Here is a 13725-nt window from a genome sequence, read left to right on the forward strand (position 1 = left end):
TAAATTCATTTTTTCCCTCATAAATCTACACTCAATACCCCATAATGACAAAGAGAAAACAGGATTTTAGAAAGTTTGCCAAATTTATTAAAAAGAAAAAACTGAAATATCACATTGACATAAGTATTCATACCCTTTGCTATGACACTTGAAATTTAGCTCAGGTGCCTCCCATTTCTCTTGATCATCTTTGAGATGTTTCTACACCTTGATTGGAGTCCACCTGTGGTAAATTCAATTGATTGGACATGATTCGGAAAGGCACACACCTGTCTATAAAAGGTCTCACAGCTGACAATTCATATCAGAGCAAAAACCAAGCCATGAGGTCGAAGGAACTGCCTGCAGAGCTCAGAGACAGGATTGTGTCGAGGCACAGATTTGGGGAAGCCCACAAAAATTTTTTTGCTGCATTGAAGGTTCCCAAGAGCACAGTGGCCTCCATAATTCTTAAATGGAAGAAGTTTGGAACAATCAGGGCTCTTCCTAGAGCTGGCCGCCCGGCTAAACTGAGCAATCGGGGGAGAAGGGCCTTGGTAAGAAATGTGACCAAGAACCCGATGGTCACTTAGGCTGAGCTCCAGAGATCCTGTGTGGAGATGGGATAAACTTCCAGAAGGACAACCATCACTGCAACACTCCACCGATCTGGGCTTTATGGCAGAGTGGACAGACGGAAGCCTCTCCTCAGTGAAAGACACATGAAAGCCCGCTTGGAGTTTGCAAAAAAGCACCTGAAGGACTCTCAGACTGTGAGAAACAAGATTCTGTGGTCTGATGAACCCAAGATTGAACTGTTTGGCTTCCATCTGGCCACTCTGCCATAGAGCCCAGATCGGTGGAGTGTTGCAGTGATGGTTGTTCTTCTGGAAGTTTATCCCATCTCCACACAGGATCTCTGGAGCTCAGCCAGAGTGACCATCGGGTTCTTAATCACCTCTCTTAGCAAGGCCCTTCTCCCCCGATTGCTCAGTTTGGCCGTGCGGCCAGCTCTCGGAAGAGCCCTGGTTGTTACAAACTTCTTCCATTTAAGAATTATGGAGGCCACTGTGCTCTTGGGAACCTTCAATGCAGCAGAATTTTTTTTGTAGGCTTCCCCAGATCTGTGCCTCGACACAATCCTGTCTCTGAGCTCTGCAGGCAGTTCCTTCGGCCTCATAGCTTGGTTTTTGCTCTGATATGCATTGTCAGCTGTGAGACCTTATACAGACAGGTGTGTGCCTTTCCAAATCATGTCCAATAAATTGAATTTACCACAGGTGGACTCCAATCAAGGTGTCGAAACATCTCAAAGATGATCAAGAGAAATGGGAGGCACCTGAGCTAAATTTCAAGTGTCATAGTCAAGGGTCTGAATACTTATGTAAATGTGATTTCAGTTTTTTCTTTTTGAAAAATTTGCAAAACTTTCTAAAATCCTGTTTTCTCTTTGTCATTATGGGGTATTGAGTGTAGATTGATGAGGGAAAAAATGAATTTAAACGATTTCAGCACAAGGCTGCAACATAACAAAATGTGAAAAAGTGAAGGGGTCTGAATGCACTGTATATTAGTTAAAAACTAAATTGCATACATTTTGTACAAGGAGTTTCCCCTTTAATAAAAACGAAACATTTTACATAGATTTGGGTGGAACTGAATGGATTTCATTCAAAATTCAAACAAAACGAGGAATTGCGCTGTTCTTATACCAACTTGTTCTACAGAAGATCTGGGAGATTTCGGATGCATTTCTAAGACCATAATGGTTTTTTTTTTTTTTTTTTTTAATGTTGAAGGCTCCAGTCACAGACTATATAATCCTTTTCGAGGCCTGGCCTTCAATAAAATAACTGCATAAAGAGGAATAAAAGAGAGAGAATGTAAAGGTGAGGAGTGAAAATGAGTAAGAAAAGTGTATGATGTTTGTTTGCAAGAAAAAGAGCTTAAAACTAGCCCGGTATCTGTAGTTTGAGTGAGACAGAACATAAGACCAGAAATCCTGACACGGAGTGTGTGAGATGGTCCCGGGCACCATTTTAACGCCCCTAAGTCCGAACGGTAATACTACCCTGAGCGGTTGCTGTCTACAACCTACTACCTAAAAAACCGGTCCAACCGGATGGGTGTTTGTTGGAGACACCATCTCCTTACTGGATGGCTGTTAACTCCCGAAGGGAGCTCATCTGCCCTTTAACACGTATTGTTTTTAGTTCTGCAGGGTGTCATAGTCACCCACTCCACTGGCAAGCCAGTGAGGGTAGTCGGTTTAGTCTGCTCATGTGTCTCATCGTACTTATAATTATATAATGTGTCTCATCCTACTTATAATTGGGCAACCACTGATTGAGCTCGCATTTTCTTACCATTTGTTTCGCAAATTTCTGGCAAATTTCCAGTCTGCATTGCTTTAGAGTTTGTACCCGGCAGACATGCTGGGCCTGATCATAATGCTGATAAGATGCACCCAAGATTATTATTAGGGCTCTTTTCTGAATTCACTCCAACTAATGTATCTGAAATTCAGTCAAGCAAGCATTCCAGGCTGGTACAGCATAATCTAGGAGAGGTCTCACATAGCCTTCATATATGAAAAAGGTCAATAAGTCATATAAAAATCATTACCTCACATGCTGTTAGTAGCTAGTACAAAATAACGCTTTAAAAACACATATGATGACCCAATAAAGGGGTAAGGGGAGTGTGGCGTGTGCAGCCCATGAAGGTGCATGAAAAAAATGAGGAACCTGTGACCTTTGAGGTAAGCTTCCGCCAAAAACTGTTGAAACACCACCGTGGCATCATTAGAGGATCAATGACAAATGTTCCAGACAGGCAGAAAGCTCAAAACACGCTTTTGGTAGCAAGAAGAAACGGTACGCCGAGGCCCAGAAGCACAGCCAGGAACGGGGTGTTGGGTGTAGCAATGCTACACGGTGAGGTCTCCAACGAGTTGCTGCCTTCTTATGTGACTCGTGACAGCCTCACATGAGTCTTTATCAGTTGCGGTGACGAGCACAAGTCGGGAAAGTTCTCCTACATGGAAGGATCCTCCCTCGGCACATGCGCTGGCAAGCCCAGGGAACCGAACTGTGTTTCAATTCACAGAAGCCCAGGGAATTATTCACACAATTCATAGCATTCCTCCTGGACAACGGCGGCTTGTTCAACAGGAACATTCCACAGCTACAGACACTCGTAGCAATTCGTCATGGAAAGATCGGGCGATGAAGGAAGTAAACAAATAACGTAAGTTGCTCAATCAGACAGACAAACAAACGGGTAAAATGTAACCTTTGTCCATTTTCTGTGGCAGAGGTAAATATTACAGACAGATATGTGATATTGTCTGAAATAAATTGTATAATCGTTCATTTAAAACACACTACAGCAAGTTTCCGCAACGTCTTGGATACGCTCCTAGAATGTGTGCCATTAAGCAAACCAAGATATTCCCATGGACGTAATGTTATAATGTGAGGGGGAATGGGGCGTGCATTCCCAGGGCACGTTTTTGCTTAACCTAATACAACTTTAACCTCAGTTAACTACGTATTTGAGACAACAATTAAACAAATGAATAAAGAACACAAATTACATATACAAATGGACAATTAAATGAATAGTTACAGCCTTACGGGTACTGACCAAAATGTAGGACCGATATTGCTTGTTGGGACGAGAGAAGTGGGGGTGTGTAATGGAGCGGTTACATGCAGCGGTTGCTGTCAGACCTTCGTGTCTCAGACGGACTGCTCGAATATTTTGTGGGCTGGGAAGGCAAAGGGGAGAGAGGACCGGAGTGATACCGCACTGCCCTCAGTGGAGAAGTCGTCACCGAGGTGCAAGGGAATGATGTGATTAGTGCCTCGGGGATCAGTCAGGCAGTCGGGCTGTATTTAAACGCTCGGATCTCCTTCTCTGAAACTACACACACGATTTTGATGAAACTTGACCACAAACTTCATCACTCATAATGTACCAAAGTTTGTTCACGTTGTTACAAAAATCAGGATCTAAGCCTCTAACTAAGGGGTCGAGCGGGGGTCAAAGGGGGTGCAGGTTTGACCACCCAAAATAGGTATTTGCTTTCTTCTCCAAAACTACACACTGTTTCGATGAAACTTGACCACAACCTTAATCACCCATGATCTAATAAAGTTTGTTTGCGGCATTAAAAAAAAATCAGTGTCTAAGATGGTCTACAGGGGGGTTTATCCCCCAAAATAGGTATTTTATTTCTCCTCCAAAGCTACACACACAATTTGGATGAAACTTGACTGCAACCTTCACCCATGATGAACTAAAGTTTGTTTGTTTGTTTTTTTGTTTTTTTTTTATGTTGAAGGCTCCAGTCACGGACTATATAGTCCTCATCGAGGCCAGGCCTTAAATAAAAGATCTGCATTGATAAAGGTGAGGAGTGAAAATGAGTAAGAAAAGTGTATGATGAAAATTGTATGATATTTGTTTGTAAGAAAGAGATATTAAAGCTAGCCTGGTAGCTATAGTTTGAGGGAGACAGAAAGTAAGACCAGCAATCCAGACATGGAGAGTGTATGGTTCCGGACACCACTTTAATTAATGCTCCTAAGTCCAAACTGCAGTACGACCCTGAGCGATTGCTGTCTACAACCTACTACGTAATGTTATAATGTGTGCCATTAAGCACAAATTATAACATTACATAGTAGGTTGTAGACCGGTCCAACCAGATGATGGGTGTCCAACCAGATGATAGGTAAAAACCAGTCCAACCAGATGGGTGTTTTTTGGGGGACACCATCTTCTTGCTGGATGGCCGTTGGCTCACGGAGAGAGCTCATCCACCCTTTAACAGGTATTGTTTTTCGTCCTGCAGGGTGTCACAGTCACCCTCCGTACTGGCAAGCCAGTGAGGGCAATCGGTTTGGTTGCCGACTACCTGACCATGCGGCAGGTAGCACTGGGTTACATGTTAACAGTGGCAGTCAAGAGACCAATCTCACTACCGTTTGCTCACGGCATTAAAAAAAATCGAGTCTTGAGGTTTGCAGGGGTTTTTTATTTATTTGCAGGGGGTTTAATTAAGTATTTGCTCTCCACTGAAACTAAACATTTCAATTGAACTTGACCACAAGCCTCATAACCCATGATGTACCAAATTTTGTCCACAGCATAAAAAAATTTTTTTTGGGTGTAAAGGGCTTTATGATGGGTCAAAGTGGGTCCAGTTCCCCCCCCCCCCCCCCACCTTACCTCAACTCCCCTCCCCCCCTCAAAAAAATAGATATTCACTTTCTTCTTTGAAACTACACACACAATTTTGATAAAACTAGACCACAACCTTCATTACCCACGATGCTAAAACTAATAGTCGTATTTTCACCAAACCTTGTAGAACTTATGAGGAACAAGGCCTCCTGATGCCTTGCAAATCCCATAAAAAAAATTGCATAATATGTCACTCAATTTAAAGGTGAAAGGTCATTACCATTCCGGTATCGCTACTTTTGACTTCTCCAAAAATATTCACCAGACTTGGATGTAACTTGGTAGGAATCATCTCTACATGGTGTTTTCACAAGTTTGGTCAAACCATTAGCTAATTTACATATTTTGTGGGATTTCCATGCCTACCAGTGGTTCCCTGGTTCTACCTAACCGGATGAGCCGAGGGGCATTGCCCCTATGTTTTTTTTACGAAGGGGTAGCGCACTGTGGCAAAAGTAATGTGCTACGACCCAGCTTGCTGATAATATTTTATATAGCTTGTTTTAAATACTGTACCTCTATATGATAACAAACATGTTGAAAAACTATTGTACTCTGCCATCCCTCCATATTCCATCTCCAGGCGCTGCACGACGTCGTCACCGGGCACCAAAGGGGGCCTGGTGATGATGTGCGCTGAAAGGGCATTTGCAGTTTTCACTCCGTTTGTTTTTGTACGCTGCTCCTTTCCCATTCAATCTCCAGGAGCTGCATGACATCATCACCGGGCGCCGAAGGGGGACCGGTGATAATGTGCGCCAAAAGGGCATACCCAGTTTGCACTCCGTTTGTTTTTGTACACTGCTCCTTTCCTATTCAATCTCCAGGAGCTGCATGGCGTCATCACCGAGCACTGAAAGGGGCCCGGCGATGACGTACCGAAAGGGAGTACCGCATTTTCCGGTGTATCAACCACACTTTTTTATTGGCAAAAAAGTTATAAGTTAGGGGTGCGGTTAATACACAGATTATAGACTTTTTTTGTATACTAAGTCCAGGCTCGTATAAGAGTTAACACATAAAACATATAATATAGGGAGCGGGAGACAAGAGGGGGAAAGAGAGGGATGCACAGCAACAGTAGAGAACAGGGACATTGGGAGATCTGTGGAAGGGAGAGGGCTGAGGCAGGGTACATGGGATAAACAAGATGGACACTACAAGGACCTTTAGGAAAGAAAACGGAATTTGAAGGAGGTGGATTTGGGGTGGATTAATGGGGTGAAAAAGATCAAGGTTTTGGATGGGGGAAGATAGTAGATGGTGGTGAACAGCTGCTTTGAAGACCTGGAGGAGTGGGATTGAAGAGAGTGTGGGAGTTTGTTCCAGAGGCGGGAAAAAAGAGGAATGAAAGAGTGAAGTTCTTAAAAACAATCAATGCTGAATTTAAATTCTGAATTTAAATGCGATTAAATTTTCGCACTGAACAACGTGAAAACGTGTTTGTGACAGGACCCAGATTCTAGCTAGATTGCGTTCCCTCTCCCTCGTCTTCCCCTCCCTCCGTTTCCGGAAACCGTCCATGTTAGCATCGTGCCTGTCATGATGTGTTTCCCTTTTGTACGTGAATTGTGCCACTGTAATAAGCGTAACCCTTGCAATCATGACTGGAAAGTGTCCGTGGAGTAGCAAGGTTGGTAGTGCGAGCAAAAGACAGAGGAAGGCCATCACTATTGAAGTACAAATGGATGTTTTAGGACGGTATGAAAGAAGTGATCGTACAGGAGATATGAGGATCAGGGAGTGATTGCTACATTCAAGGTGTGTATTATCTCTATAGAGTATTTGCAAACCTGATAATGATTTAATGATTTGCGGAGAGTGATGAGGAGAGTGATGTAGAAGAGTTGCTGGATTCATACCGGGTGGATCTCTCAAATGAGGATCTTCTACTGCTGGAGAAGGAACGCCAATTGGATCTTAAACATTATAATTTAAATAAAACAAGAAGAAAAATACATTAAATGTCATAGCCCCCGTGGTTTCAGTAATTCTGTTGTATGGAGTTATAGGCCATCAGTTGGCAGTCTTTGGTAGGATTACAAAACAAAATCATTGGCATATGTATACTCTCATGTATTGTATTTATGCCAAGTTTGAACAAAATCGCTCCATGCCTGTTCGAGAAATGGTTGGGGACACATTTAAGTAACGAAATGGGCGCCAGTCGGCCATCTTGGATCTAATCTCCAAAGAAAATGAAGTGCATATGTAAGCCATCATTCTTTATCTGTGCCAGGCTTGAACAACATCGCTAAATACATGTCCGATAAGTGGTTGAGGACGTGTTCAACATGTTGTTTTTACAACTAAAATGGCTGCTAGTCGGTCATCTTTGATCGCACCCCGAAACAAAATTATGTGCATATGTATACCATCACGTATTGTCTTTGTGTTAAGTATGAACAAAATAGGTCCATACATCTCTGAGATATGGTTGCGGATGGATGGATGGACGGATGGATGAGACCCAATCCATAAGCCCCCGTTTTGGACTAAGTCCAATGGGGGCTAATAAACCACTGTAATTGTTAAAAATAGGACAATAAGATGAGGATTGAGGCAGCACTCACCCTAACCTCTGCCTCTTATAATGGGAAATTAGTTTGAATATACACCTTTTTCATTTACAACGCTTGCACAACAATTGCTCTCAGGCTGAAGGCGAGGAGCTTAGCGAAGAAGGATGACATTGGAGACTTCACGACCAACCCGTCGTGGGCCTACAGGTTCATGGAACGTCATGATCTGTCTGTACGACACCGCACACACGTCTCCCAACATGTACCCGATGACACGGCTGATAAGACTGCGCACTTCCAGTCCATCATTATCAAGCTTCGACAGGAGCATGAATTAAAAAAAAAAATATATATATATATTTTTTTGAGGGTGAATAACAGGGCTGCGGTTAATACACCGGAAAATATGGTACTCACTTTTCACTCCGTTTCTTTTCTTGTTTGTCCGGGTGATATCTCAGCAATCCTTTGTGCTAGGAAGCTGACATTTGGGCAAGATCGTGAACAATTATTGCTTTGGCGAAAACGGTATTTTTATTTTTTGATTAAGCAATTAATTGATTAATTACTTAATTATTATCTGTTTATTAAGTACCTATTTGTTTTTTTCTCATCTGGGCACTATCTCAGGCACATTTTGAGCTACAACAACACAACAACAACAGGCATTTTAAGGCCATTTTCCTGCTAGAGTGGGGGTTAGCCTTGCGGTCCCCATGACGATCTTCTCCATTTTGCCCGATTTTCTGCATCTCCCCTTATTAACCCTGTTGCCCGCATTTCTTCTTCCACCACCTTTAGCCAAGTCTTTCTCGGTCTTCCTCGTCCTCTACTTCCTTCTACATTCATTTATATCACTCTTCTCAACCAGTCACTTTCATCATTCCTCAACACATGACCAAACCATCTCAACCTGTTTTTCATCACAGGGTCTATTCCCATCATCTTTCACAATTCATCATTTGTCTTCCTCTCTTTCAACAATACTCTACACATCCACCGAACCATTTACATTTTCACCCTTTCCAGCCTTCGTTGCTGCTCTACGTTCATTATCCATGTCTCGCTCCCATAAATCATAACACTTCTCACACATGCAGCATACACCTTTCCCTTCAGCTTCAACGACACTCCCCTCCTGGTCAGCACGCCACTCAGTTCCAGAAACGTCTTCCATGCACATCTCACTCTAGCAACCATTGCCGAGTCTGATCCACCTTCTCCATTCAGCATGTCTCTGAGGTAACAAAATGTTTTCACACCTTCCAACTTCATGCCATCTCCAAGATCCAACTCAACATTTCCTCCATCTGCAGCTCCCTCTGTGCACACCTTACACTTGAATGTAGCTGCCACACTGGTTAATGACCCTCTCCGACCACTACATTTTTGATGAACCCACTCAGCGACATTGTACATTGAATGGAGTTCACTCCGACACCCTTCCTGCACACAGCACACGGCCACTTCCCAGTTCTTTCCACATCACCACATGCTTTACCACTTGCCATCACCTTCGTCTTTCCGATATTCACCTTCAGACCTTTTGTCTCCATACATTCCTTCCACTTGTACATCTTCTCCTTCAGTCCATCCATACTTTCTGCAATCAACACCAGATCATCTGCATACAACAACTTTCACGGTAAACCCTCCTTTACGTTCCGAGCCAGCACCTCCATCACAGCTACAAATAGTAGTGGACTTAGTACCGACCCCTGATGCACTCCCACCTTCACCTCAAACACACCACTGTTCTCGTCCTTCGTCCTTACAGCTGTGTGTGCTCTCTCGTACATTGCCATCACTACTCTGATCAACCATTCCTCTACTCCTAACTTCCTCAATGCCCATGTCACTACCTATTTTGTCACTACCTATTCCTATTTTGAGCTAGGAAGCTGATATTTGGACACGACAGTGACCAAGTGATTTGGCTGTAAAGGGTGTTTTTGATTTACTGATTAATCAATTAATCGATTGATTATTTAATTTTTCGATTAATTATTTGATTAATTTTTTTAAAGTTACAGATTCGGATGAAACGGTGGTGGCTTCGGTATGCTATCAGCCAATTGATTATGAAATTAATTATTTGCGATTAACATTTATTTATTTTAATTACACAATTAATCAATCAATTATAGCACACCCCTCCCTCTCAATTCCATCTCCATGTACTGCACTGCGGCATTGGTTGGCGCTGAAATCTCCCTGGCAATGTCACGTGCCGGAGGATATGTTATTTATTTATTTGGAATGTGAGTGATGTACTTTGAATGTAGCTCTACTTGTTTACATTCCTAATTTATCCAAAAGGTTTGTTTTCCCATAAAGTAATTCAAATAATATGCACAAAATGCTCATTTATATTAATGACCCTGGAAGTGCCATAGCTTGTGATGTGTTCTGAGTGTCAGGGAGGAATTAACACCTCTTTTCTTACTGACAGTTTTGCTAACTACTGTAGTTGATTTAGTTTTGTCTTATACTCCACATTGACTGGAACACTGAAAAATACAGTAATATCTTTCTCTCTTTCTCTCTGTCTCTGTCTGTCTGTCTGTCTGTCTGTCTCTGTCTCTCTCTGTCACTGTCTCTGTCTCTCCCTCTCTCCCTCGCTCCCTCTCTCCCTCGCTCCCTCTCTCCCTTCTCCCTTCTCCCTCTTTCACTAGCTTGAGGCCAAGCTCTCGCTCTCTTTTCCTCTCTACATCTACATCCTTCTCTCCATCTATTTCTATGTCTATATCTGTCACTACATCTGCCCCTACATGTTTTTACACAGTGTCGATGCTCATATAAGAGCGAGAACACAAAACCGATTAGGAACAAACAGAACAAAAACTAGAACGGCAACCGGTGGAGCGCATACCTCCTCGAGGTTGAACAGTTTACGTTTTGTAGCACACTGACAGGCCGGACCATCATCTGGATCTTCAACGAAATTTAATCAATTTGTCCTTGTCACACAACCAATCCATCCACCAAGTTTCATCTGAATCTGTCCATAACTTTTGGGATATGCTGCTTACAGACAGACAGATAAACATACAGACAGGGGTGAAAACATAACCTTTCATAAAATCAAGCGCTTCCTATAGCCATTAATGACCTTCCTACACCTCTCTATGGTCAGTTTGGCCCACTCTTCTTGTGCAAACTGCTCCAGTTCTCCCAGATTTGAAGGGTGCCTTCTCCCAACTGCTGTTTTCACATCTCCCCACTGGAGTTTAATGGGATTTAGATCTGGACTCATTGATGGCCACTTCAGAACAGTCCAGCATTTTGTCTTGAACCATTCCTGGGTGCTTTTTGAAGTGTGTTTGGGGTCATTGTCCTGCTGCAAGACCCATGACCTTTGACGGAGACCCAGCTTTCTGACACTGGGTTGAACATTAAGCTCCAAAATGCCTTGGTAATCTCCTGATTTCATGATGCCATGCACACATTCAAGGCACCCAGTGCCAGAGGCAGCACAGCAACCCCAACACATCAGTGAACCTACTCCATGCTTGAATGTAGGGAAGGTGTTATTTTATTTGAAGGCTTCATTTTGTTTTCTGCAAACATAGAGATGATGTGCTTTACCAAAAAGCTCAAATTTGGTCCCATCTGTCCACAGGACATTCTCCCAGAAGGATTTTGTTCAGGTGTGTTTTGGAAAACTCCAGTCGGGCCTTTTTATGTCTCTCTCTCAGCAGTGGGGTCCTCCTGGGTCTTCTACCATAGAACCCCTTTTCATTGAGTTGGCGACGGATGGTGCTAGTTGAAACTGTCGAACCTTGTGTCTGAAGGTCAGCTTGAATCTGTTTGACAGTTGATCAATGTGCTTTCTCCACCATTCGAACAATCCTTAGCTGCAATCTTCGATTAAGTTTTCTCTTGCGGCCACGTCCAAGGAGGTTGGCTACAGTGCCATGGGCCTTAAACTTCCTGATAACATTGCATACGGTGGACACAGGAACATCAAGGTCTCTGGAGATGGACTTATAGCCTTGAGATTGTCCATGCTTTACTACAATCTTGTATCTGACCTCCTCAGACAATTCTCTGGTTTTCTTTCTTTTCTCCATGCTAATTACGGTACACACAGTGACACAAAACAGCAGAATGGCTCCTTTTCTCCATTCAAACTGGTTGAAAGAGTGATTTTTATATTCCAGCCACCTGCAACTCACCACAGGTGAGTTTAATTCCAAACTAAAGGAGAATCATCTACTTGAAATCTAATTATTTCTAACAACTTCTAAAAGGTGCCAATAATATTGTCCGGGCCATTTTCGGATTTCTGTGTGGAATAAGCTATGGTTTTGTAATTTTTAAGCTTTTTGTGTTTTTTTCCACTGCAAACCAAAGAAATACAAATGTGGATACCAAAAGATTTTTTTATTTCAACAATTTTCTGGAAGAAATGGTGCATTATCTGAAAAAAGTGCAAGGGTGCCAATATTTTTGGCCACGACTGTATCTCTATATTAAGTGAATTACATATTCTTATTCAATAGAGGACGAATATTTATGGGGTGAGATCAGGTTTCTTTTTTGTGAGTAGTGGGAGAGGAGGAGAGGCAAATATATGGTTTATTCTGAGCTATCCCCACATTCCCGCTCTCATCCCTCCACCATCCCTTACTCATATACCTTTGTGTTCCACTTTATATATTCCTTTCCCTTGTTTTTACCTTTCTTATGCTCAATTATTTGTTTTTTCCATGTATTGCACACCTTCCCCTCAACCCTGCATGTGTAAAATGTAGATAGCTGCTGTTAAGGTGCAGAACAAGCCAAATTATTCCTTTCTTAATATTGTTCATCGAATACCCGTTGAAAGGAAATGTAAACATGTTGCCATTTTTTGTTGTTGTTGCCTTTCTCTCCACACCTTTTTACCCCTTTTCTTTACACAGGCAAGAAACTTAATTTAGTCAAAAAGTCCACACTTCCTTCTGCGCAAGTGATGAGCCAAAAGGTGTTGAAATCAAAAATGAGTGTCAAGAAAAGCAAAGCAAATCTTAACATTGCGTCGTTAAAAAATAAAAATGTAGTGAAGAAAAACTTTTCAGGGAAAGTCAGAGTGTCGAGGAAGAAATCCCGCTCTGAAAGTGACAGTATTCAAGCCACAATGACAATGGGCACAACCGCGAAAGGACAACCATTACCCTGGAAGTTGCAGCGGCTTTGCCGCTATTGTGGTGTCTCCATGCCCAACCGCCGGGCCCTGGTGCTTCACGAGCGCCGGCACAGTTTGAACCTCCCGCTGCAGTGCAAGGTCTGTGGACTGTCTTTTGAATTCAAGAGTTACCTAAGAAAGCATCAGCTCAAGCATGTCAGCAGTTTTGCAGATACTGCAAGCATTCTTCCCATCGCAAAGTCGTATTCTTGCAGTGACTGTAAGCAGGAATTTGCTCATGAAAACATGCTGGCATACCACCGAACTGTGGCACACGGTAATAGCACATCGACTGGCACCACGTGATTTCTCATGTGTCTGATGATTGTGTGCATTACGCTAGTCTGTGCCGTGTCGTGTCGAGTTGCTGTGATGTCATACAAGGTTTGAAAAGGCTGCCTTTGGAATTGGTCCTCTATGCTTGAACGTAGTTTTTAGTTAATTTTTTTTAACATTATTTAACATTTTCAGAGAACAGTTATCAAAGTATGTTACCAAGGTAACTTCGTGAAGCATCGTGCTTTTGTCATTTTTGTGTTTATACTCATGTTGCATCGTACTTGATTGTCTACACAAGCAGGTTTATTGGTTAAACACACATTGCTGTCTTTTGTTATTTAACACAGCTGTTTTCAGTAGATTTGCATTTGACTATCTTTTGCATTTTGACTTCCAATTAGTGACTTTCACCCCTGGTACTGAATTTATCTCGTCGCTGATACCTTGGCATAACAAGCAAAATTGGTTTGAGAAACTGAGCAAAATGACAGTAAGTGCAACTTTCTACCGACCAAAAATTTA

General features: G+C 42.5%; 1 protein-coding gene across 1 annotated transcript in view; it reads left to right on the plus strand.

Moving 5' to 3' along the window:
* The window catches only part of LOC137425427 (uncharacterized), a 60246-nt gene extending 46917 nt beyond the window's left edge, over window positions 1-13329 (plus strand). Inside the window, exon 8 of the mRNA XM_078773710.1 lies at window positions 12662-13329. Coding sequence (XP_078629836.1) covers window positions 12662-13230 — 569 coding nt within the window. The 3' untranslated portion in view covers window positions 13231-13329. The remainder of the gene's footprint in view (window positions 1-12661) is intronic.
* The last annotated feature ends 396 nt before the right edge of the window (window positions 13330-13725 follow it).

The sequence above is a fragment of the Myxine glutinosa genome, chromosome 1, assembly GCF_964187855.1.
Source record: "Myxine glutinosa chromosome 1, kmMyxGlut1.1, whole genome shotgun sequence".
NCBI classification, from domain to species: Eukaryota; Metazoa; Chordata; class Myxini; order Myxiniformes; family Myxinidae; genus Myxine; species Myxine glutinosa.